The following is a 27,173-nucleotide window of genomic DNA, read 5'->3' on the forward strand; positions in this document are numbered from 1 at the left end:
TGCAACTACCTCCCATTCTAATGTAAAAAAAACGAGAACCTCTGTAAAGCCATCTGTGGTAGAGATGGGATTGGCTAATTCAGGACAGATGGCACAAGGCAGGCTTTCGACCTTTTATCCTATAATTGAAAAAAAACCACGGTTAAGGGTCAAATGAAGGATTTTGCCCCAGATAAGCTTACCGGGGCAGTCATTAAACAAAAAAAGGCTTGCGCTATGTTGACGGAAAAAAGCTCGGCAAGGAACACAGATAATCCCCGATCTGACGAGGAATCTGTAAATAACGACAACTGTCCAGAAAGCCAAATCAACTCAAATGATGTTGAGGGGGCATTTAATAATGCAGTAATGGATGTTACTGATACCAGAGATTCAGTTGAGAATAAGCCTCTGCCGTCAGGCAGTAATGATAAAGAAGAAATTAATTATGTATTTGAAAGAAATGTTAGATACTTTCTAGGTTGGTCTAGTGATCAGGCAATTAATGGAAAGCAAAGGTTGAACAGATCGTTCTTGTTTAACATCTTTAGAGAGTGTCCCAATTTAAGAACCCTCCGCATGGATGATATTGAGTGGCTAAGGCTAGCAAACCATAATAATCTCAGAATGATTTGTGCCCCACATTCGGCGATGATACTCCGGTTATTGTGGGACCATAGAGAAGACTTCAAATCCAGTGGGTTAACCCTATATTTATTTAGAACGATTGAAGAAGCTGAGATATTTCTGAATGAAATGTTAGAACCTGAGGTTGTGAGTGGTACCAATCGAGCAAACGCATCAGCTGGCTCCGAACAAACTGTTGAATTAATTACAAAAATTTCTGAGCTGATGGCAACCACTTCGAATATTTCTTGGCTAGCTCCCCTTATGTCCACCATTCTTGATTTTTCTAACAAACAAAATAAACAATAGACAAATAATGTCATAGCTCAGAAGGTTCAGAATCTCAAAATAATATCTTGGAATTGTTGTGGGAAAAGTAACCTTGAGAAATGGTCACCCCATTTTGCTTCAATGGGTCCGCACACTATTATATTCTTACAAGAAACTATGTGTGTCGACAAATTGAATATTGAGGGTTATTCCAACTTCTGTGTACCTGCTGTGAGAGGTGTAATTGGTCGACCGCTTGGAGGTATTGGTATCCTCATTAACAACAACATAAATCGCATGTCAAAGGTTATGTATGCAAAACACGGAGTGTTGGCAGTTGAGTCTATCTTTACAGGCGCAATGTCAAATATTATGTTATTTGTATGTGTGTATCACAACCCAGCCAATGTAGCGTTTGAGGCTGCATTGGATAACATGGATGAGCTACTTGAGGAAGCCATGGTTAGAAACCCAAAATACACGATTGTAATTGGGGGCGACTTTAATGCCTTCTGTCTATCAACGTCATCTAAATTACTTCATAAGTGCAAGTCTGCCTCGAGAGATTCGGCATCTATGGGGAAGCGTTGGGTCTCATATTTTAAAGATTGGAATATCCAATTACTGGAATTTCTTACTGGCGACCACAAAGGTACATGGAAGAGGGGGATCCACTCCACTTACATAGACTATTTTTTTGTTTCATCCGTATGCATGCCTTTGGTAAACAATGTTTTAATTCACAACCAAACTATGAGTGACCATTATCCAATAAGCACAAGTATCAGATGTGACCTGGCATCTTTAAATAAAGAAGCAGCGTTGGGATTGGTGTCTCTCCATCGACCACAGAATTCTGTAGGCTGGTCTCCCAAAATGTGTAGAGAGCTTTCCTTTTTGGTTCACAGAGATGTGTTTCGGGTTTATAACGGGGCTGTATTGTTTTTTGATGCATGTAGAAGAGAGGACTGGAACTCCTTCGTAATTAAAAAACATATTGACTATCTAGTCAAAAAAGTTCAATTGCGTAACCCATCTTGTGAGAGCGGTTACAATTTGGAAATAGCAGCAATCAAGAGGGAAAAAAATCGATCTATTCGCGCTTTAAAGAAAAAAAATCTACAATCCTATCTGTTTCACTCCACAAAGATGAGTATCTTAAACGAATATAGGCATAAAATTGCATCTATAAAGTTTAATGCAAAACTATCGGCCAATCAGCAAATGATGAAGTATCTTATCACTCGTGATACCAGGAACATATGGGCAATACTTAACAATAAAAAGGGGGCGTTGTTGCATGACTTTGCCTCCCCAATTGCTGCAAGTACATGGATCGACTATTTCAAATGCAAATATAGTTTGCCTGTCCAATTTAAGATGCATAACTCTGGTATACTTGAGCAACATTGTAAGGATCTTTTATTATTCTCTATGAATGAAATTGTTGAGGCCATCAATCTGCTCAATTATTCCAAAGCTGCCGGGCCTGATGGTTTACCTGCCTGTATTCTAAAAGATGACCCATATTTTTGGGGTGCGATTCTCTATACTAAATTTGTATATATTCTATCTACCAACCTTATCCCAAAATCTTGGCTTAATGCCATCATAATTCCTCTATACAAGAAAGGGAATCCAAATTTACCCTCGAATTTCAGACCTATTGCATTGATGGATGCCTCTGAAAAGGTTTTTTCTATAATTCTACTCCAACGGCTCCAAAGTTTTATTAGGAATAAGAATATATTCTCAAAGTTTCAAACAGGGTTTCGTAAGTACATGGGGACTTCGTTAAACGCTCTAATTATTTCCCACATATTTGCTCAAACCAAAATACCAGATTCTGGCACAGTCTATATGGCTGCACTTGATATGAGCAGTGCTTTTGACTCAGTCATAAGAGAGGTTTTATGGTCAAAACTCTTAAAACTTGGTTTTCCAAAAAGATTGATTCAACTGATTGCAATGCTACACAACCACACGACGTATCAAATTAGGGTAACCAGAGATGGCGCCTTAACTGCTCCTATTATGACTATGACAGGTGTCAAACAAGGCTGCAATATGGCTGCCACCTTATTCAATTTATACCTTTGTGATATGGATATGTTGTGGAATGAAGCTGGTATGTTTCCTGTGAAACTAGGGGAATTGAAAATTTCATGGTTATGTTTTGCAGACGATATCTTACTATTTGATCGCACTCCTAGTGGTCTACAGTTAAAATTGAATAGTTTTGCTAAATATGCAGCCTCTCACAATCTATCTCCCAATTCTTCAAAGTCACAAATTGTGATTTTCCGAAATTTCAGGAAAATTAAATCGTACAAGTGGCAACTTAATGGCACTGTTATCGAATGCGAAAACTCGATTCGTTATCTGGGGTATCCCCTAAATGTCCAGTACTCTCTCACATTTTGGCAGAAATATCTAAAAATGAAGGTTCGTCCACTTGTGTCGATGATGAAGGTCATGCTGAGAACAATCTGTGAATTTTCATTGCAACCATTGATTGATTTTTATCTATTGAAAGTGGAACCGATTCTCTTATATGGGTTAGATATATGTCTTCATGATGTCGGGGTCATATTGAATCAAATTCAGGGTAGTGTGTGGAAAAGTGTATTGGGGCTATCCACCTCAGTTCCCAATTCCATAATTAGGCACGAACTTGGTCTAGTATCTCTAGCAGCTAGATGGGTTTGGCGAAAACTATCACGCTATGCTGATATTATGGCACCTCAAAAGTACTCCCTATATATGGATGTACATGGGTTGGTTGTGCGGTCAGAATTAAAATCCATGTGTGCCTTTGTTAATCAAATGAATTCAATTCTCATTGATTGTGACTGCACAATTTCTGACCTAGTAATGAAACTTCCAAAAGTCAAAAGAAATCTTTTTGATCGGGACTGGTCAACCACTTTAGATTGTAACAATTCATATCGTCTGTATGCGGAATATGCCAAAAGGCCACGCAGGAGAGATATGAGATCGTCGTATTTGGTGTTATGTCCTTCAAGTAAGATACGGAGAGCATATTTAAGGTTTAAACTAAACCAATATCATACACTTGAAAGAATCTACATGTGGAGCATATATAAAGGTGCCTTTTCAACTCAACACTGTCGCTTTTGTGAATGTGACACTATTGAAACCATGAAACATCTTGTTATTGAATGCATTTTTTTTTAACAGGACAGGAAAAATCTATTGGGGAAATTTGCTCCGAAAGATTCTGACATCTCCAAAACATCATTATGGGACAGTTGTATGTATGGAGGGTCCTTGGTACTTATCATTTCGCTAACTCGTTTGTTGAGTAAAATTGAAAATGCGTTAGAAAATGTAAATGTCTATTATAACCCCACAAGCTAAATCTGTGCATTTTAATGCGTGTTTTATCAAAATCTTTGGTATGTCTTGTGCAGGCCAATCTTAATATGGGCATGAGAAGGTCGCGTGAAGTTACAAATCATAATGCTACAATGTAATCTTCTGAATTAACAAATGCCAAATTTTAAGTTGCAAAAGAAACAGCTGATGATCTAATGGTCTGTTATCTGTAATTTTAATGAATAACTTATGAAATTTCGAAAGTTTTGTAAAAGTTTGCTTTTTGTAAAACTATAAACAAAACGTCAATAAAAAAAAAAAAAAAAAAAATTAAAAAAACAGATCAGGACCCCAAAATTGCCACCAACTATTGGCCTATTTCTAACTTGCCCTTCATTTTCAAGATAATGGACAGAGTGGCCTACGAACAACTTTTTAGCCTCATAAAAGACCATCCTATTCTGAATGGTGGGCAGTCTGGCTTTAGACCAGGTTTCAGTACCGAATCAGCGTTACTGGAACTGAAGGCCAATATGATGATTATTAATGATGGTACAGCAATGCTGCAGATGTCCCTGGAATTATCAGCCATGTTTTATTTAGTGGACCACCCCCTCCTTCTGACCAGACTACAGGAGGTGGCTTATTTTAGGGATCAAGCGAGGGGTTGAATGTAGTCCTTCCTAGGTAACAGGACTACACGGGTTTGCAGTTAGAAAGCGAAAGCAGACCCTGTACCACTTAGCTATGGCGTCCCCCAAGGGGCTTCCCTATCCCTGGTTTTATATTACTTTTTTTCACGGCCCCATTCTTTCATATGCTAGAGGAGAAATAGATCCACTTCTCAAATAATGCGGATGATTCTCGATGCCTCATCCCCTTATCAGGCACTTATGAGAGAGACGCTTTAACAGTATCAGAAATCTACCATCTAATACATGAGTTGATGGACACGAGTGGGCTGGCATTGCGCCATGAAAAGACTGAGCTCGTGATTGTTGGTACCAGGCCCAGACTTCTAAAGTTCGATGCAGATTATGAGTCCTTCCGCATTGCGAATCATGACATTCCCACAAAAGAGAAAATACAAATACTAGTAGTGATATTTGATCAGACATTAAGCATGTCTGCTCAGGTCAGCAGTCTTGTCTCAACATCGCCTTATTATATTAGGCTTCTCTCACATATTCGCCCATTTCTGTCCCAAAAGGGATGTGAAACGATTGCCAGAGCCATCGTCTCAACGAAAATTGATTGTTGTGGCACTCTTCTTGCAGGGGTGGGAAAAACAGAACTCGCTAAACTTCAAGTTATACAAAACAGTACTATTAGAGCGATTATGGGGATGCAAAAGTATGCACATGTGTCAGAGATGCGAAGAAGCCTGCACTGGCTACCCATTGCTGAGAGGATATACTTCAGGCTACTTACCGGTGGTACGCTCCCTTCACTAAAACAGTGCGAAATTGCTGCAAATACTGAAAACCTCACTTGAATTGGTAAGAAAGTGGGCATTCAGGGTGGCTGCACCTGCTAAATGGAATGCTTTGCCAATTGAGTTAAGAAATTGGCCATCTTTGGAGGGATTGAAGAAACAATTTACAACGTATCTGTTTAGATAATCTGGGTGGCAAGTACCTCAGTCCTCCCTCTGACCTCTGCTATTTTCTGCTTTCAGCACCCATATGCCTCCGGGGCCCCTTTGGTAGCACCTTACAAATAAGCTAAAGTAAAGTAAAAAAAAAGGAACCGATTGAGATGGTCTGGTAATGTAAAGAAGGGCGTCATCCGCAAAGAGACTAATCTCAGAGTCCACCCCACCCACCGTGTCACCTCTGATCCTCTCATTAGCCCTGACCGTCGCCACCCATGGCTCCATAACCAGTGCATAGATCAGTGGGGAGAGCAGGCACCCTTGTTAGGGGAAGGCCTGTGATTCTGTCCCGTTGACCACCACCTTGGCCATCGGATTTGAGTATAGGGCAGCCATCTAGTCAGTGCACCTTGGGCCTACCCCTAGGGAATGCAAAAACCTCCCCGTAGAGGTCCAGCTCACCCGGTCGAACACCTTCTCGGCATCCAGGGCCAGCAGCAATACCCACTCTTTCTTCACTGCCGGAGCATTAAGGACATGAAGTGTTTTTCGTAGGTTGGCCGTGTTAGGGAGAATTCTCATTTTATGACTAATTTCCCTCAACTAGTGAGTCCCCCAGCAGCTTTTTTTTTTTTTTAAACTTTCTTTATTGGTTTTCAACAGATTAACAAACCATATACTGCATATGTAATACACATCCACAATTTTCCCCCTTCCCGCCCTCCACTTCCCCTTCCCCCAAGACCACGGTCAACTTAACCGTCCAATATCGAGCCGGTTCAATGTCCAGGGCTGACCGATCCCTCTGAGGAGTCATACACCGCTCCAGGGTGGAGCAATGGTACAGTCAGCGACACCCAGCGGTGTAATTCCTCACTGGAGTCCAGCCTCTGTTCGTGGATTGTGGTTTCCCATGCTCCAGTCTCAGCAGCTATCCACTTCGTAAGGTCACCCCACCACTGCGCTTCGATCGGGCCTCTGGGGCTCTTCCAACCCATGGCTATGCATCTTTTCACAGTGATATAAATTAAGTCTCTGAGTCTGTTTAGAGGCTTGTTTTTGTGGTTATGCCTGTATCTGCCCAAGATACAGGCCGCAGGGCCGTGCACTTCCAGTTCAATGTCTGCTTTTGCCACCCTTCCCCGTACCTGTGTCCAAAAAGTGTGTATCACTGGGCAACCCCAGAACATGTGTTTCATTCCCGCCCTTGGCTTGTTGCATTTGGGGCATAGCTGGATTGCAGCGCCCTTGAAACTTGATATTGTTTCCGGAGTTAGGTAAGCCCTGTTAGTGATGTATAGTTGGATGAGTTGTAAGCGGGCGTTTCTGGAGATTTTCTTGTGGTAGAGAGTTACCTTTTCCCATTCTTTGTTCTCAAATTCTAGGCCTAGTTCGTTTTCCCACTTTCCTCTGCTTCTAAGCTCATTCCTGGTTGTGCCTAACATTAAGGCTTCATAGAGGCGCGAGGTTTCATGGCCTCCTTTGGCAGTGTTTAACATTGTTTCTATGACCTCGTTGTCCATTGCTAGGAAGGCAGCCACAGGCCATCTGTCCTTCATAGCCTGCATTACTGCTCTGTGGAGTAGGAATTGGCCTGCTGGTAGTTCCGTGGTATCGCTGAGGTCGGAGAATGTTAGGATTTCTTGGTCCTGAACCAGGTCTCCTAGGGTATCTACACCGCAGGGTTCCCATTTTGTATGCGTTTCCAGTTGGCCCCATGGGCGATGGGCCATGATTGCCGCTATGGGGATTTGTGGGGAATATGGATCTACAGACCCCACTGATCTGCAAGCCTTTTTCCAGAGCTGGGTTCCAAGCTTGGCTAGGTATGGGTAGTGCCTTAGGGCTCCCTCCTTGACCCAGAGTAGGTCTCTGTCCCCCAGCAGCTTTGCTGGATTTCTGGATTTATTTTCTTCACTTGGTAAGAGTGTGCCTCTTTTTCCCACTCTTACCTGTGTTTTTGCCATGTGTATTTCATCTGCTTTTGTGATTGTGGACTCTGGAGTACACCACTTCAGTAGCCCCCTTCTTTTGTGTGTTACACAGCACCTTCAGTGCAGTGACACAGGGTTGTCTTTTAGACTTCCCACCGACTCCATGTCTGAGGCTGACTACTGTCCCCCAGAAAAGGGTAAAGTTGCCATTAACTTTACTTAGTCATTTAACCACAGATCCAGTACACCCCATCTTACATGGAGTACTGGAAAGGGTTAATCCTTAGCCCTTTTTATCTGTACCTCCTAGAGCATTGTTTCTCTTTTTTAACATTTAGACTTGGTTGGTGGCAGTGGTATCTACCCTAACTTTTCTACCGCGATTATACTATATAAACGTGGTATTGTTTTAGGCTATTATATTAGCCTCAAACTTCAACCCGCTTGACCAAATACTTTTTCTTTTGGCTCAGGTCGGCTTTATTCGTCATTTCTTTTTGTTAAAGTCCTTGTGTTTTACTTTGCGCGGCAAACCAGGTTTGCCTTCTTTGTTCACTGTCTTTTGGCGGGCTTCTACCAAGAAGCCCTCCTCCAGGCGTCTGGGTGTCTAGGTGGGCTGAATGTGAGGGAGGGGTGTAGTCACCCCCTGCACAGGGTAGCCTAGGAAACCCAAGTCGCACTTTGCCATGACTGGCTGAGGTGGTTGTCCGGGCTGGACAACCCCACTGCTGCGTGATTGACAGCCAGGCTGTGTGAATGGGGGATTTTTGCATACAAGGCAGGTCTCTTGGGCTAGAAGTCAGTCGCCACTGGAACTACAAGGAACCGAAGAAAAGCAGAGAAGAAGACGGCTACTGCAACTACCCCATCCCCGTGAAGCCCTGCTGCAGTCCTGAGCTTTCTACCCTTCGACGACCAGAGAAGATCCAGTCCGGAGTCTTCTCCCTTGAGCCTGGTGGGGATAACCAGCTCATCTTCCACAGCCAGAGGATCCTCTTCTTGATCGAAATTGCTGCACACTGCTATAGTGGTCCGGATAGCCATCTGAAGAGCCTCTCCTGTTTTTAAGGAGCGCACCTTTTATTCACCATCGCTGCTGCCGGCCTCATCCCTGTGTGGTGCAGACCCCTCCAGACGTCCTCCTTTGTACCGAAGCTCCAGGAACCGTGGGTCTGCAGGAACCTACCAGGAACAACTGCTGTGGCACCAGCTTCTTCATTGAATAAGTTACTGTGTTCTGCTTGAGGAATGAGGGTGAATCCCTTTTCTTCGCCTCCAAGGCTTGCCCTGGTCTTCCCTCCTTCTTATAACTTTTGCTTCCTCTGTTGACAATATCTAAGTACTCCTGGCTACGTTGAATCGTGAACTGTCCGACTGTGTGATCCTCGACAACAGGAACCCGGTTCCACTTGACACTGGCTCCGGCCTATTGACTCCTGAATTTCTGTCCGAGTGTTCTCTGATTCTCTCTGCATTGACAAAAGTATTGCCTGTGATTTTTGCCCTCAACTCTCGCTAGTTAACTCAGGTGCTAAGTGTGTTTTTGCCCCGGTAACATTTCTTGCCGCGGATACGCGTTTCTTTAAGACCGAACTGTCATTACTGTCAAAAAGTGATCGCATCCGTATTCCCGGTAACATCTTTTGTTTCACAACAACGGTCCGTTAAAACATAGGGTACTTACCTTGAGTTAGAGAGTACCAAAGTGAATTGGTTGGTTGTAGTATATTTTACGTGTGATTTTGAATTAATAGAAGTGTTGTGTTTATAACAAACGGTTTAAAAAGAAATGTACTTATATTTTTTTACCTGAAACCTTGAGTCAGTGTTTGCTTGAGTCACAGTAATTGTGGTCCCTTTGTGTAATCTCTGCTACTGCTCATGTACTCTTGACATAAGCCTGGCCGCTCCGCCCCTGCTACCACTTTAACATAGTAGTACAGGCTTGTACCAAAGGTAAAACTTGTATTGCCACCTGTTGTCTTAATTGTGTGTAGTGCTCCTTGCCTGATAAGGGTGGATCAATCGGGGGAGGCAAAATTCCGAGCGTGATGCAAGGATTCTCGCAAAGATCTTGGCGTCAACGTTAAGGAGGGAGATGGGCCTGTACAGAGCACAGTTGGTTAGGTCCTGAAGGCCTGAAGAAACGTTGGCGGTATCGTACCCTCCCCCGTTATAGAATTGAGCAGTTAAGCCACTGCAACTGCCAGTGGGTCTTGGTATTGTTTATAGAGGTTGGCAGTGACGTCGTCCCTAGGGGCTTTCCCTATTTTCAATTTTTGGATGGCCCACAATAGCTCGTCCCAAGTTATCTCTACCTCTGGGCTCTCGCGTTCTGCCCTTGTGACCTTGGGGAGCCACTGCTTAGCCAGGTACAGCCGCAATTCCCCCCACTTCCTGCTCCACTGGCCTGGTGTATAACTCCCTGTAGTAACCCGCAAAATGTGCAGAGCTATTGTCCCCCCCTTGACGACATGTTCCTCAATATCCTGTACTCACTCTATTCTCCTCTCCAGCCCACAGCCCGTCACCCCATTTGCCAGAAGAGTCCCCACTGTCTCCCCTTTTACAGTACCTGTGCCGGGTGAACCTCATCCTCTGTACCGCCTCCCCTATCAGTACTGTGTGGAGTTCCTGTATCTTGTCCCTCATCTCGCCCAAGGGCCTCACCCTATCTGCGTCCCATTGGGTCAGCTGGGACCACAGCGTTTTCAACTCTTCTCGAAACCTATCCTTGATTAGCCCCCTTTCTCTCTTCTTGTGAGACCTTTCGGCAATAAGTATCCCCCTAAAAGTGGGCCTTGGCTGCCTCCCATACCGTCACCATACCAGTCTCCCCATTTTCGTTGGCATCAAAGCACGCCCGTATCTCCTTCCCCAGGAAGTCCGGTCCCTCAGCAAGTTATCATTGCACCTCCATCTAAAACACCAGCCAGTTTGCCACCACCAGCTTGTGGTCTGACCTCGTGATCGCCTCCACTCTGGGTGCCCTTACCTCACCTTCCCATTCTTTCGGGATTAGGAGATCATCTATTCTCATATATGTCTGATGTGGGGGGGAGAAAAACATATAGCCCCTCCGGGCCCGGGCAGTGACCCAGCCAAACATCCACCCAATAATGATCTTGCAGAAGGTCCTGAAAAGCCAGGTTTGATTTGCCTGCCGCTTTGAGACCCATCCCCTTTGCCGACCACCAGTCAAGCTTGGAGTCCACCACCAGGTTGAAATCTCCACCCAAGAACACAGCACCCTCCGCCCAGCCATCCATCATTCTAAATACCTCACGTAAAAATCCCAACTGTCCCGCATTGGGTCGGTAAAGGTTGGCGAGCGTGAGCTGTGTCCCCTAATGGATTCCTTTTATTCCCAGGAACCGGCCACCAAAGCCCCTCTTGACCTGGATCCCCGTCAATCTAAATTAATTGGCAAGTATAATCCCCACCCCCTCTTTCTTGGAGTTCCTGTGCGAGGCCCAGAAGTTCATACCAATCTCCTTGCCCTTTATTGCAGATTCTGCCAGTTTCTGGTTACGGAACATGTTGCTTGTTGGGGATCTCTTGTTCTGCGAGTTCAATCGCTTCAAGTTCATAGTGCCTGCTATAACCTCAGCCATAACCCTTCTTCACTGTTCAGTGGTTGGCCCCTGTATTTCCTGAGCAGTACTTATCCCTTGTTGCATGTGGGTTCTGCTGCATGTGGCTCCCTTCCTTATTCCCCCTCCCCTCCCCTCTCCTCTTCCCCGCCTCCCTCTCCCAATCTGAGGCGGTCGATCGCATGCCCCAACCATGTTGGGTGCATCCGTCGAACCATCCGAGATGCAACCCTTGCCTTAGTTACTATGTCAGGCAGCCCCTTCAACCCTTCTGTCACCACATAGCTCGGACGATGCCCCTACCCATCTCTTAATAAAACAGTAAACCAACTCTCCCAAAGCCCGGACCCCCCTACTCCTCAAACAACTAGGTGCCACCTCTGCACACCTCTACCCTCCCACCCAGCAACTCAATTTCAGTATCCGAAAATCGACAGCGCAACCAGCAGCCGTATCTGCTCTCCCGTCAGACCCTCTCAGCCCTGATGAAACCCCTGTGAGAGGTCTGGGGTATGCCCCCAGAGATGAGGAGAGTCCAGGAAATCCTCAGGCCCCTCTCGTGTCACCATTCCGTGGCGGCAGGGTGTTAAGCTTCTGGGTCTTCCAGACCCCTTTTGCCCTGTGCTTTCCTCATGCTGATTCCGGGCCCCAGGGTCCCAGGTTAGGATGTAGTCCTTGCCCGCCTACTTCCGAAGTAGACTCCTCTCGACGGCCCACCAGGTCATCCGTAACACGTTGTATCTCCTCCTCTGCCACCAGATGGTCTGGTTCCTCCCACCCCATTAGAATACGAGTGCCATGGGGTAGCCCCATCAGTATCTCACCCCCTTCTCCTGGAGCTATCTAGTGAGAGCCCCACACTTCTTGCGCCTCAACAACGTATGTGCCGACAGGTCTTGAAAAATAGCCACCCTGGCGTCGCCATAGTCCACCTCCTTCATACATCTAGCCTTTTCGAGGATCCTCCTCTTGTCCCCATTGTAATGCATACATGTCAGGACTGAGTGCGGACCACGGGTCCACCCCCACAGCTCAGTGCACTCTGTCTTGTGACCGTCTCTCCTTCCTTGGAACATCTGTATTTCCTGTATCTTGTAGTCCAGGCCCACTCTGGATTCCCCTTCAACCTCTTGCAGCCCGAAGAACCGTAGATGGTTCTTTCTCTCCCGGTTCTCAATATCGTCCACCTTGAGGCGCAGTTCATCCTCGTGCTTTTCCATTTCCATGAAGCATGCCTCCATTTGCATCTCCAGAAGTCCTGTCGAGGTTTGGTTTGCCTACACCCATCCATTCTGTCCTCGAGGGTGACAACCTTAGCCGAGAGGTCTGCCAACTTCACGCCCATAGCTGTCCTCATCCCTCAGATCTCCACCAGTATATCACTTTTGATGGATCCAAGCTCTGCTGAGGTGGGGGGCAGAGGGGGTCCCTGTCTCCCTTAGCCTCTGCCATCTCCTCCCCGCTTTGATATTGGAATCGAGCTAGAGCACCTCTCCAGCTCATAGGCGTTCTGGATCATCTACACTAGTACCGCTGGGGGGTGATCGCAAGTCAATAGGCCTAACTCCAACCGTGGCTGCCTTGCCCCTTGACAGTCCCTTTTGCTACCAGTTTGCCTGGTACGGCTCGGCCTCCCGTACCAACTTCATCGCTTCCAGGCACTGTGCCACATTCCCCAGGGATGATTCACATCCGGTGGCGGTGTCAATGGTGGCCTCCCAGCCTCTCTATGTTAGTGGGCTGGGGCCACAGCAAAAGTCCTCCACTTATCATGCTGCGGGTCTCCTGGGTCAGTTTCCTTGGGTAGACGTTCCCCCTTGCCCCAGGTTCACCTCAGGGCTGGGCCGCACTGCTAACCCAGATGGGTTTTGGGTCATGTCGTCCCCTGGACCTAGTCTACAGCTTCAAGGGGTCCCCCCTGTGTCCAGACCAGCTCCCCTTCCTCTGCGGATGGATTTCCCAGCATCTAAGCCACACGTGGACATGTGTCGATTCACCTTCCAATGACAGAGCACAGGGGAGCGGGGGGCTGCAGCCACATACTTTCCTGGCGACGGTGTGCTTCTCACCACTGCTGCACCTATGCTCAGGGAGTCAAGCGTCGGTCTTCCCAGGGCCTCAACTCTCTGCAGCACCAGTATCGCTCTGCTGCTGGCCCGCTATCTCGGTATGTTGTCAGCAGGGGTGCCCCTGTTCTCTCTCTCAAGCCCAACAACAAGGATGTCTGGGTCGGGCAGTTGGCAACCTCTCTCCGCTGCAGTCAGGTGTCACTCCACGAGGTGTTCTTAATGTAGAGCAGGTCTCCCAGGGCAGTGCAGGCATTGGGGTTTGAACCCCCCCGCCCCCAAGTTGTGCACATTGCTACTGCCCATATAATTAGTGCTTAGTGGTTGACGCTCCCGCTACCTGCCTGTGCCGGCTGCAGTGTGGGAAAGCATCTAGTCCGTTGTGGCCATGGTGGTGCAATTTGAAGTCTCCCCCGGAACACAGTCCCGGACACCTCTGCCTCCGGTTTCGTGCCTGCGGAGCTGGCGTCACACTATGATTTAGGCCCACCAGGGCTCGTCTCCGCGTTGATATCCCCCAAACTATTGGTCGCGGTGCAGCCAGCACTTTTAATTTTCAACTCTACGGGAGCTCTGACTTCCAATGCTTGGAGTCGTTCCTGCAGGGTGTCGGGCGTCGCAATTCACCATGTCTCCTCTTTATACCAAGGCAGGGGACGGAGCTCGGCTCTCAGGCAGCCATCTTGCCTGCACCCCCTGGGGGCCTCTCCAACATATTATTTGTTAATGGTATTTGTTGTACGTGCAAGTTTCTTTGCCCTGTTTATTTTTTTCAAAGTGCCCCCTAACAGTATTCCATGAAGCTCACGTAATCTGTAACCCATCATTAGTATAATTTCAAAATAACAGTGCGGGGCGTGGCTTGGAGCTGCCACAAGTGGTATGGCTCTGTAGAAGCTCCTGGCATGCTCTGACCACCGAGAGTGATCCTACGGGTGTAACGCTCCGTTAGCCCACATGAATCTACAGATGGAGCGAGGAACGGATGGAGCGTGTGTGAGCCAAGAACTGAGGGTACAACACAATGGCATCAAGGTGAAAAGCTCGGTGAAACTTCTCCAAACGGGCCGAAGCCCGGGAAGAAAATGGCGGCCCCTCCGTCCCAGAGCTCTTCTCTAACAGCAGAAAGGAGCAGAAAGGAGGAGCTGCGTAACGAAGATAGGCACCAACGCTTGACAAGGTCCCAGCTGGAAGTGAACCTGACACTGGTAACCCCCCCACCCCCTATTAGCATCAAAGGTGCCCACCCTGACAGCTTTCTAGGAACCGGGGCTGAGCGGCATAACACTCCATCTGCATTAGAGCTGACCGCCAGCAGCAGACCTGCCCCCGCGCTGCTTGGTGCGGGTGCCCCAATCCCAAGGGTCTGGGGCACGCGGCAGAGTTGACCTTGACCTGCTGCTCTCTCCCTACAGATAAGAGACCCAAAAGGAAGCCGCACCGAAGAACGAATCCGATCAACGAGGAGCCCGTCGGGGGTGGAGAACTGCCGCTGTTGGAGATCACTGAGCGCAACAGAACGGGCACGGAAGAGCAGCCCTACAGGAGACGTGGAGGAGTGCTGTCTGGGCAGACCAGAGGAACCCCGGGCCCACAAGGAAGCAACCTCTCAGCCCGCTAGGGTGAGTGGGGGGGGGGTTAATAAATAGGGGAAGCAGCAATCAGCTGGAAGTACGCCGAGGTGCCCGCCCCCTCCCACACCACCCAACCTACCCCAAGAGAGTACTGGACTCCAGGAGGCCTGGCGCTGAAGCAGCTGTTGCAGAATACAGCCGGCAGTGAGGGGAGACCACAGACACACGCCACAGAGCTCTCTGAGACTACAGAGCCCACGGGACTCGCCCTAGAAGAGCCACTACCTGCGAGAAGCTGCTGTAGCTCCCCACTCAATGGAAGCACCGTGCCGGGCCAGCCCCCTGTAACAAACAGGTGCCCAGAATTGTTGAGTCCACCCTGGGAGAACAGACCGCCTCTATCTTGTCAAGACACAGTGCAGAAGGAGACCACCACTCGGACTGAGTGGGGCGGAGGAGAGCTGTAACACAGATCTATCCTAACGCACAGTGTGCACTCCACAGAATCAGGAACCTGCCCAGCGACCAGCACCCAATAAGCCCACTGCACATGAACCACTCACCCCGAAGGCTTTAAGAAGCAGCACAACGAAGACCAGACACACTGAGAGAGTTTTGCAACCTATCTCCGTTCAACCCAGCTCTGTTTCAAATAAAGACAAACTATGGGTAAGAGTGGAAAAGTGACCAAACAGGTGGACATTTCAACCCTAATGAGTAGCACCAACCCGGAGAAACAGAAGAAAGGTGACCACCGGGGGGTGCGGGGGGTTGTGAGAACATGGAAACAGGCCTCACCTCGGACCTCCCAGATCTGGCTTAATCCACAACGAAGTCGGACCTAAAAGACTTCCTGACAGTCCTAACAAGGGAGATGCAAAGGGGGACAGATGAAGTAACAAAGAAGATTGCTGCCTTGGACAAGAGAGTGGAAGCGGTAGAAGTCCGAATGGCAGATATCGAAAACAGCTTATGCGGCCAGGCGTTTCAAGTGGAAAAAGGTCTGGACCGGATGGCGGCCTTGGAAGCGAGATGCGAAGCTCTAGAAGTAAAACAGGAAGACGCTGAGAACCGCTCGAGGCGCAATAACATCCGCCTCTGTGATGATGTTCAGATTCATTCTGACCCTGCCAGACAGCTCCCTGCTGGAAATTGACCAGGTGCATAGAACGGTCCCAAAGCAGTCATCTTCTCTCCCCCCCCACACCCCTCCCCGGATGTCATAGCAAGGATCCACTTTTATAGGGTGAAGGAAGAAATCATGAAAGAGGCAAGAGCAACACAACAGATCTCATTCAGAGATGCCACTATTGAACTATATCAAAACTTGGCAAACTCAACCCTTCAAAAAAGGAAATTGCTCAGACCTCTCACGGAGTGCTTAAGGGCGAGAAAGATCCCGTACCGATGGGGCTACCCAACATCCCTAAAGTTTTCCTGGGAAAGAGCCCAAAAACAGGTCCACTCCCTAAAAGAAGCAGAAATGTTGCTGGGAATAGGGGCTGAAAGCAGCAAATCCGAAGCGGAAGCCCCCACACAAGACCAGATCAAGAAGCAACCGACAACGACCTGGACGAGAGTCAGCAGGAGGCATAGGATCCGAGGCCCTCCTCGAAAGAACACTAAGCCAGACTGAGCAGGAGAGGAGGTACATGCCTACTTGAGGTCAGTGGACTTACCCCAAGGAAGCCCATCCAAGAAGGGTTAGTAAAATCCTCCACATGAATCTTCATGGGGAATGGGGACAAACTACTAGTACAGCCGAGCGGACTGAGGAAAGGGGCACTGGTCCCTCTAACAACCTATCGGGGTGGGGGGCGGGGGGAACTGAAGATGAGGAACACATCCATATAAGAGAACAACGGTCAGATGTCCCCTATAATATCCAGCTGACGACACGTTCGGCCCAGTTGTCCTTATTAGTGCGGTGGTCAGGCGCAGCCAGTTACCCAGTTGGCCGAGGCTGGTCTCTGCCCTAGGAGCACAAGGGAGGGGCAGTTGGAGGTGGTGGGGGGGGGGTTACGGAGGGGGTGGGAGGGGAGGGGGAAGAACGGTGGCATGGTTGGGAGTAATGATTCTGAACTCCCACAAAACTAGATTGAGTTCCACAATGGCATCCAGAAACATCGCAGTCACACACATCCTGATCAAGACGATTACGGACACACAAAGCGGGTACAGCCTGTCCGCTCCCAACACGAAATCCATTAGGAAGCGCCATGGCGTCGGATAATGACACAGAAACATCCATGGCCACTTGGAACGTCCAGGGCCTACATTTCCTGGGGAAACGTAGATCGGTGGAGCATAGACTCAGCCAACTGGAGGGGGACATAGTCCTGCTCCAGGAGACCCACTTGTTGCTAGCTGACCAGCGGAGAGTCTGATTTAAAATATTTAAATAACCATTTTTTGCCATGTCCGGGGAGAAAGAGTGGGGTGGCAATACTATTGAGTGACAAAATCCCACTAACGAACATCGCGGTTTAAAGAGACGCAGGGGGCAGGTATCTCCTAATGAAAGGGCACGTACTAGAACAGCCGATCACTATCGCCGCCATATACAGTCCCAACAACGCCCCAGACAAATTCTTAGTAGACCTGATCACGACCTTGCTATCATTCTCAGAAGGATTCCTTCTCCTAGGGGGAGATCTTAACTTGGTCCCAGACCCAGAGAAACACAAGCCTCTACCCCCTTCTAGGGCTGACTACACTCTAGCCAAGCTCCTCAGGGAAACTGAAACGGTGGACTCATGGAGACTAGCCAACATGAGCTCTAGCGACTATACCCACTACTCTCATGGTTTTTCAATAATCGACTTAACTCTGGTCACAGGCGCCCTATTTCCCCTGTTTGGAAAAGGTGGAAATGCACACACAAATGATATCTGACCATGCTCAGTTCTCAGGAGATCTGCGCATCAGTGGAACCCCTCGCCCCCCCACCAAGATACTGAAAACTAAGGGACTCCCTCGTGCTAGATGAAACCATCAAAAAGGACACTGGGGAAACTCTAGCTAATGACTTCACGGAAAACACTACAGCAAACACTGCCATAGACATAATATGGGACGCCAAGAAACCGGTAGTGAGGGGAAGGCTCATCAGCGCAAGCTCCAAACAGAGTAGGGTCGCCAGAATCTAGACATCCAAACTAGAGGCTAGGGTAACAGTACTAGAGAGAGAATAAAAAAAACGCTGAGCCAAAGGATCTGAAAGGGAATTGAAAAATGCTAAAATAGCATTAGAAATGCACTGGGCAGACCGATCTGCTAAATCGCTGGCATACACAAAACAGTGTTACTATAGCAAAAGTAACAAAGCGAACCGCATACTGGCATATAAACTACAGAAGGTGCACAGGAGAAACAACATATTAAGACTGATAGGAGAGGACGGCATAGCACTATACAGCGATAAAGGAAAAATGGAAGCCCTAGAAGCACACCATAGAACAATAATGGCAGGGCCCCAATACCGTCAGAATCCCAGACACAGTATCTGAGATCGACCAGTGCCCCCTCCCTGCAAGATCAATTTAAATCCCTAAAAGCCCCAATCACAGGGGAGTCTATAAAATCTCTGAAGAACACAGCCCCTGGCCCTGACGGACTAACAACAACATTTTCTAAAAACTTTTCACACATCCTAGCCCCAAACCTCACCACCCTGTTTAATTCCTTCCTGACCACGGGGAATGTCACAAGAACAATGGCCGTAGCACTAACAATACTAACCCACAAACCTGGGAAAGACCTGGAACAGATGGACTCCTAAAGACCAATAACGTTGATGAAAAACGACAGGAAAATATTCTCCAAAATGCTGGCATCTAGATTGAAACAGTGTCTCCCAGACCTAATAGCCTGCGATCAGACAGGATTTATCGCAGGGAGGGGGGCGCATGACAACATCAGGCACACGATCGATCTCATAGAAAGTGCCGGCAGACTGGGGGAAAAAATGCTGGTCATCTCACTAGATGTCCATAAGGCATTTGACCTGGTTGATTGGACATACATCAGGAACACACTCATACACTTAGGATTAGGCCCCAACTTTGTAACCTGGACGATGGCTAACTATCAAACTCCATCGACACAACTCGGGCTAATGGAATCAGGTCTGGAAAAATATCACCAGAGGAACAAGGCAGGGCTGCCCCCTATCTCCCCTAGTCTAGTGTTTGCCTGGTCTATGGACCCATTTGCAGAGAAGCTGCGTCAAAACCCTAAGATCAGGGGACTCCCGGTAGGGGGACAGGAGTACAAAGCCGTATTATACGCAGATGATGTGCTTCTAACAATAACTCATCTGGAAACCTCCCTCGACCCCCTGTGGGAAGAAATCGAGGCGTTCGGCAGGGTTACGACAAATCCTCAGCCCTAGCGATCAATCTGTCTAAAACCCAAACGGCTACCCTTGACCTCCTGCACCCGGTCCCATGTGCGAGGGTCTCGATTGGATAACTGGGGGTACAGATATCCAAAAGCGCCTCGCAAATTTACCAGAGCAGTTTCCCTCAAATGTTCGGTGAATTCCAGAAAGACTTAGAGCACTGGAAGAAGCAAGGGATCTCCTGGCTCGGAAAAATAGCTGCAGTAAAAATGAACCTAATCCCCCGACTGATTTATCAGTGCACTGCACTCCCAGTAGACATCCCAGAAAACTAAATGAACTCCCTGCAGAGAAACATTTGAAATTCATATGGGGGTGGGGGACCCAGAGTAGCTAAGAAAATCATGCTCCGTGGACAGAGTCTGGGGGTACTGGGAGTCCCTGACGTGTCCAGATACAAGCGGGCAGCGCAGTTGTCTCACACATTCACATGGGCACAGAATACAGACCAGCCCTACTGGAAACTGATAGAAGAAGCATGGACCACCCTCCCCCTGGCCGACCTCCCACACATTCCGACCACAAAACCCCAGATGAATCTAGGCCCCCTCACAGCAACGAAAAACACAGTGGTAGCTCAGAAGGTAGCAGCACGCAAATGGGGTTGTACAGGTGCAGTAGGCCCACTCGCGCCAATCTAGAATAACCCAGGCTTCTCGGAGGGACTTCACCCCCAAAGTTTCTTGGCCTGGAAGGAGGGAGGTCTGCAGAAGAACCCAGTCTACTTAGAAAGGGGACATCCACTCACATTTGAGGAGTAAGGCCAAATTTAAAGTAACAGAGACGAAGCGGTTTCACTGCACCCAGCTCTGACACTGGGTATCACAGAGAGTAGTCCGGGAAAAGGGAGCGAGGGACTTGACAGCTCTAGAGAGAACATTAACATCAGCAACCACACAGGGGAAAATATCCACGTTCTACTGCCTATAAGACAAAGCGGACCCAACCACAAAAGAAAAATATATGCTGAGCTGGGAAAGAGACCTGGGACGCGCAATAGACATTGAAGAGTGAGGTAGAATCTAGATTACACAAAAACACCCAATGCATCACAAACAGAGAGGGGGGGTATAAAGTCTGCTACCGATACTATGTTACACCTGAACAACTAAACAAATCCAATCCAGACATTGCACCGGGATGTTGGAGGGGCTGTGCATAAAGGGGCACTCTATTCCACTTACTATGGGCCTGCTCAAAAGCAGGGGCCTATTGGAGGGTGGTGCTGGAACAGATCAAAGGGATCACTGGCCTATCAATCCCATGGGACCCGGGAATAATTCTGCTGGGAGAAACGGGGGGGGGGGGGAGACACCCGCTCCCTGGACAGATGGCACGCCTGTGTACACACCTACTAACAGCTGCCAAAATAGCACTGGCTCAGCTATGGAAGACCCTGAGGGCCCCTGAATATCGATCTGGTGGTCCAAATGTTGGTAAATCGTGGTGGCGGAAAAAAATAGCGGCGATCGGATCAGGAAACTTGAACGCTTTCCGAAACGCATGGGCACCATTCATCGACTATGCGTAGAAATACCTGGGAATAACCAGGAGACCCCCACTAATACAATGGCTCCAATGAGGATAGGATGAAGGGGAAGAGGGCGAACCCCGCCCACGGCCCCAGGAGAGTACAGACAGTGTGTGACCCCAGCAACAAAAACTGTAATGAGACTCGCCTTTAAAGAACGCGTGTTGTGATATGTATGTGCTGAAAATGCTGATCCGATGTCATTGTAATCATAACTGGAAAATGCTTAATAACAATTCTATGGTTGGAAAAAAAATGCATAACAGTGGATGTGGTAGGAATATTATCAAACACATCTTGTAATATTGACTCACTGCAAACATGTTATTCGTATTGCTTGGTCTAACACCCAAGTCAAAAATATTTTCCATTTGTATGCATAGGTTTGCCTGGTGGGAAGTTTTATAGCACTCAATATTACATTTGTGTTTTTATCTCAATTTAAAAATGTCAACTTTTCTGCCACACGTTTGGAGATGCTGGTTGTGGGGTAATAACATTAAATGTCTTAAACTAAATGCACATTACAAATTTCCAAGTAAAACATGAATACAATTAACTATATTGGCCATCAAGTTAAAAAGAACAGCAAGTGTCAATTCCAAGAACATATATAACCACATCACTGATTTACATTAAGGTTCTGAAGTTAATCAAAATACGGTACGGTACCAGTGATGGAGCTGTACATAGAATATGTTAATTGAGCCCTGTCGCAAAATCTACAGATACCAGCTACCACATTAACTGTGCCCTTCTCTTGTCTCCACTGGCCTGCACATTTCTATTCCGTAGTATATCAATGGCGAGCTTGGCCACTGCAGCCTTTGAGCCAAGGTGGGTACATATCCAGAGGAAACAGCATAGCATTCAATAATACCAACCACCCCAGTGCCAACATCTCACCAACTCTCCTTGCTTTCAGACTTTCAGCATGTCCAGTTCTGCCCTTGCCCATCTATCCGGATCCTTAATCCTGAAATCATAGCATGCCCTATCTCTGTCCTTTTATGTAGTCACAAGCCTTCTTTTGGCAAATACCCAGCCTACACATGTACATTTTGCTGCTATTACTTTCTACTCTTTCCACCAATTCCAAAATCCAGCAGGCAGTTTTCTGGCTCAATTTGATGTGAATTGACCTCAGTCACAGGTTTTACTATCCTCCCCCAACATATACCCACTACCGGGCAATCCTACACCAAATGAAAAAATGTGTAATTAATGCATACACATCTCAGACAATAGAGTAGTCTCCCATGTCCAAACATACACATTTACATAGTCGTGAGGCCATGCAAGCCCTGTATGAAATGTTGAGGTACTCCACCATAAACCTAGCACTTCTGCACACTTACTTGGAGATGGCACAATCAAACTTCTATTGCTGGTCTGGGAGGGCCTCCCAAATATGCCCTATTTGGGCTAGCCTTTGTTCTAGCAGGACCGCTACTGTTCACAAAATCAATGCACAAACTCCTCACCATTGTAGGGCCTGAACCCAGATGCAGCATGGACTGCAACACCCTATTAAAGGCTCAGGCACACATGGTAGTTCAGTCCTTTGATTCACTGCATTTCTCAGTGCCACATATTGCAGTAATTGTTCCCCCACCCCCAACCCCAAATGCCTTGTAAGTAAATTACATTGCCTCCCTCAATGGACAGAAAACCCTCCCACCCTGAACCTTTACTGGAAACGGTCAACTTTTTGAGTTCTGAATTTCAAATCTTCCAAGCTCTTTTGGAGCTTTGAGATGGATATGTGCATTGCAGTTTCTGATTTTCCATACATCCTGATTCGGCAGCAGGAACAACCAAAAATGGTGCAGAGTAACCGGCAGGTGTAGGGCAAACAATCACTTGGTTGATTTCCTTGCTCATTCCGCTGTAGCCAATGTGGCGGTTGCTGCATATTATGATCCAAAACCATATATTTGTGGATACAATTCGATCCTTTATTCATGTTTCGTCAGATTCTTCTTGCTCATGAAATCCCCCTGCCCCTGTACAGTGTTTCCACTGTCAAATGCATACCGTGGGGGAGAAGACATTAGGCTGTTCATCATTTCTACAGTAGAACTGTGTTTTGGTGCAGCGAGGAAATGGAAGCATGGTTAAGTCCCTTGGCTGATTTTTTTGACAGGTGTGTGCATTATCAAAACATTGTTGCATTGTGTCAGACGTTGGACATGCGTAACTAGTTGCAAACTATCTGCGTGGAGTGGAAACTTTTTTTTACAATTTTTTTGGGGAAGAAGTATTTCTAAATCAAACTGGCACACCCCTCGCAGCATTCAAGTGCGCACAGGGGCTGACGGACGGCGGCCCGGCTGATACAAGAAGTCACAGGCATCTGAGGTAAGTGTACATGTATGCACGTAGGAATGTATTTATGTATGTATGCATGCAGGCTGGTGATTTTATGTAGAAAGGGAGGGGGCAGAGGAGCTAAGGTGGGTGTAAATGCTGAAGGGTTGGAGGTGGTATTTTTTTGGTGGGGAAGGGAGGGAGCTGGTGGGAGACAAGGGGGGCTTTAGGAGTGGACATCCCCCACCCAATTAAAAGGAAATCCCACTAGTGCAGGGGAGGGTGAGGATGGGGGCTGGTGGGGAACTGGCTGGTATGCCCACTCCCATGAAAATGACATATTTCTGCAATTGAAGGCTGCACAAAAACAGCTGGAAACCGCCTTTTTTGTGTTCTGCCTTCAATTTGCGGAAATATCACATAGCTCCAGTGGCATATTTAGGCTTTCTGCTTCCCTATGCGCAACTAAATGCATTAGCCCCCCTCCCCAACTTTACTCCATTATGTCAGACTCTGCACTGTCACCAGATTCTGACCCTTCAACAGACGCTGACCGCCTTCGTGAAACTACACACTTTAATTCCCATTTTGCCGCTCATTTTGTTTCCATAGCAACATAAGGATGTTTTTAAGGCTGTAGGGCTTACCAAATGATTGCTTAATTCAAGCCTGTTATCTCCTATGTTATGTTAGTTGTAAGAGTGTTTTCGGATCTCTGCTGCCCAAGATTTAGAAAAGCAGTGTGTTCTAGAGCGGAGTGCACTTGGAGGTACTTGTTGAGGCCAATTGTCTGCTTTCATTTCGCTCAGAAAATATTAGAGGAAGCAATCGGAACATAAGCTGTCTACCAACTGGACACAAGTGCGGAAAGGTTGCAACAAGGAATTTTGGTTTCAATGCAAATATCTAGTTTCTCACGAGTTGTCTGCGGTCACCCCACAAGAAACACCTAGAATTGTCGTTAACATGAATATTTCAGGTAACACAAGTACATTTTCTTCATGCGGTCTTGTCAAATGTTAAGGTTTACACATGAAATATATGCAAGTGGTACAGGATGTTGAAGAAAAAGAACTCAAGCCCCTTTTCATGGTTACAGTTCTGGTGTTAGCAGGGGCAAAATTGAAATAAGGCAAGATACCATCTGCTGCAGGCCATGTACCTCCAATCCCTTTGGTTAAAATACCATGTAAACATAGCAAAATCACCTGTGGCATTTTTAAACCCTACCTTGGCACAACCACCCCAGTAAAGACAGATGGAGAAGGTTGTTTGTTTTTGGTACTTCTGACTTTGCAGTCACACAGTGGAGTAATGGATAAAGGTGACACTGAGCATTCATGGGTGGGAAGCGACCACATTCCTCGTAGCTGTGCAGTGCAGGCAGCTTTTATAACAAATTAAGTGGTACATACTGTTTACATGAATGCTGTTTATGCCATTGTCCAGAAAACGCAACACTCCAAGAGTAAAACTGAGTAATGGGTCGGCATTGCAGTACAACATTACCTTTGCATGTGTGGTTTATGGTAATTTGAAACTCCTTAGAGTTGGTTGCACTGTACAATACATAGGAGCATTTTGAGATGTATGGGTTATCGATATAGATTCTGCTGTTGTTTGAGGTACTGTTTCACAGTAAAATGTCAACCTTGTATTTAAAATCTAATAAATGTAAAGGTTACTTATAAACATAACTGTTATGCATTGTCCGGCATACTTTGCAATTGGCTCTCCTGGTAGTGTGCAGTTGAAGGTCATCAAAGACCCATGATGAACTGAACAGGCATACATACCATTTGCTGCTTAGCACTGGGCAGCTTCTGTAAAAGGTGGCTGAACTGATATCTTGACGGGACACCACAGACATTTCTTTACAGATGTGAAACAGTACGTATATTTGGCACACAGATTTTGATCCCTCACCCTCAGAGATTTTGACCTTCTATTGTTTGGGTATCCTTTCACTGTTTTTTTTAAAAACACATTTTATTGTTTTTGCATTTGAACAAACGAAAAACAAACCTACACGGAGAGAAATAAACGAACATAACACAATTGGGTAACACTGTGAGACACAAAAGCAATAGACCAGAAGGATCGCCATCAGAAATCCAAAAAAGCAAATAATTTCCATTTGAAAAGGCCTGGGTCTCCCTCTCCCAACTGCCCCCCACCCATATTATGTCCCATTTTTCTCTTTTCTAGGGCCATACAACTGTCCATTTCAGAGACCCACTTTGTCAACCGTGGCAGTTCCGCTGCAACCCACATTGACGCAATAGTTTGTTTTATCAGTCCGGTAGCTGTGGATACAAACAGTTTTTCATACCTGGTGAAGGCAGTTTCTCCAGCATGGGGTCTGGCATGGATTCACATGCTCATGAATATTCCCCGCCATCAGGCTGGGAATCCTAGGTAAAGAAAAAATCAGTATCAGTTTCGTTTCTGATCTGTCTTTCGTAGTAGTAACCAATCACTGATCTCTGCGTCATACTGACCACAGCCAATGACTGCCCTCTACCTAAGCCCCGCCTCTGGCAGCCATGTTCAGATTTTTACCGCACGTTCAAGTGTTGGGATCCTCGTGCTATTGCTCTCGAGCGTTAGTGCTTTTTTCACGTTTTTTCTCAGAAACTTTCTCTTTTTTCGGTCAAAAGAGCCTCAAGCTCCACCGTTTCTTCATCCGATTAACGGGGACCCGTGTCGGATTCGTCTACGCCCCTCAAGGGTGAAGATTTCGTCGAGCCACGCTTTTGGAGGACTCCAGAAGTTTCTCAGGCCCATCTCGGACATGGCCCAGGAGAAGGGAAGCTTGACGCCCGGAAAGCTGTTCAGGGTCTGCCCTGGATGCCAGCTTCAGAATGTCTTTAAGGAGGACGAACACTCCCTTTGCCTTTATTGCCTACATGAGGACAAGACGCACGTGGAGAAGGACTGTGCGTTTTGCGGCAATATGTTGGAGCGGACCATGAAGGACCGCCATCAACGTCTCGCCAACTGGCTGGAAGGAAAGAGCCCGTCAGGCGAGAAGAAGAAGAAGAAGTCAGAGCGGTCTTCTAAGACCTTTGAGGGCACCCGGCGACGGGGGTCCAACAGAAGGCCAAGCACCGCAAGTCCGCTGGCACCGGGAGCGCCGAACGGTCGGGCTCTACGGGCGCCAGGCAGGGCGCATCCTCCCCGGCGCCATCAACCACGAGCCAATGCTCTGGCTCGGGTAAGAGGAAGGCCAAGCACCCGGCGAAGCTCCTGGAGAGACCCCGGTCGAGCTCGGAGGCCCCATCGGAGGGGGAGCGAGGCGGTGACCCTCCCCCCAAGGAGAAGGCGGTGAGCGCACCTAAGGTGCTGAAAGCCTTAATCCACCCGGCCAAGGCCTCTATCGAGACAGTCGCGGCGGCCCTGGCTCAGCCTGTGGAGGCTACACCAGTGTTGGCGACCTCGGGGCCCAGAGTCTCCCTGCCACCGTGGAGGGAGTCCTCTTTCATGCCCATCGACAGGACCCCCTTGAAACCTCCGACGGAGAAGAAAAAGGGGGGGCAGGAGGTTGTCGTGGATTCGGCCTCAACCTCTGAGGAGGAGCTGATCGAAGTCTTAAGCCACAGCGTTGTCGTGGAAGAAGACCAGCCCGTCGGGAGGGACCCCGACGTAGTAGACGACGAGAACGTTGAGGGTGCCGACGGGGCTCCTGACCGCTCGTCGGACTCCCCTCAACCAGTGCCACAAGACAACTCGGCGGCCATTTTGTTGGCTATACAGTCCTTATGCTCGGAGATAAGGACGAGACTGCCGTTACCACCAGTGGAGGAACCGTTCCCGACGGGGGACCCGGAGCCAGGCCCTTCTGGGAGCCCTCCCCCTAAGAGAAGAAGGATTCATCCTCCACCTCCTTTTCAGCCATCGCGCCCTGTTCAGCCCTCCTCCCCGTCCACGACACGTGGGGATGATACAGGGACT

General features: G+C 47.6%; 1 protein-coding gene across 4 annotated transcripts in view; it reads left to right on the forward strand.

Moving 5' to 3' along the window:
• Window positions 1–27,173, forward strand: part of CCDC18 (coiled-coil domain containing 18) — a 2,185,916-nt gene that overhangs the window by 1,548,724 nt on the left and 610,019 nt on the right. For 3 of the 4 annotated variants that reach the window (XM_069641832.1, XM_069641829.1, XM_069641830.1), the window contains exon 22: window positions 4,078–4,170. The exons of the other annotated variant lie outside the window; for it this stretch is intronic. In XM_069641832.1, the coding sequence (XP_069497933.1) occupies window positions 4,078–4,170 (93 nt within the window). The remainder of the gene's footprint in view (window positions 1–4,077; window positions 4,171–27,173) is intronic. 4 annotated transcript variants of the gene reach the window in all.

Source organism: Ambystoma mexicanum, chromosome 1q, assembly GCF_040938575.1.
Source record: "Ambystoma mexicanum isolate Mex_15411 chromosome 1q, UKY_AmexF1_1, whole genome shotgun sequence".
Lineage (NCBI taxonomy): Eukaryota > Metazoa > Chordata > Amphibia > Caudata > Ambystomatidae > Ambystoma > Ambystoma mexicanum.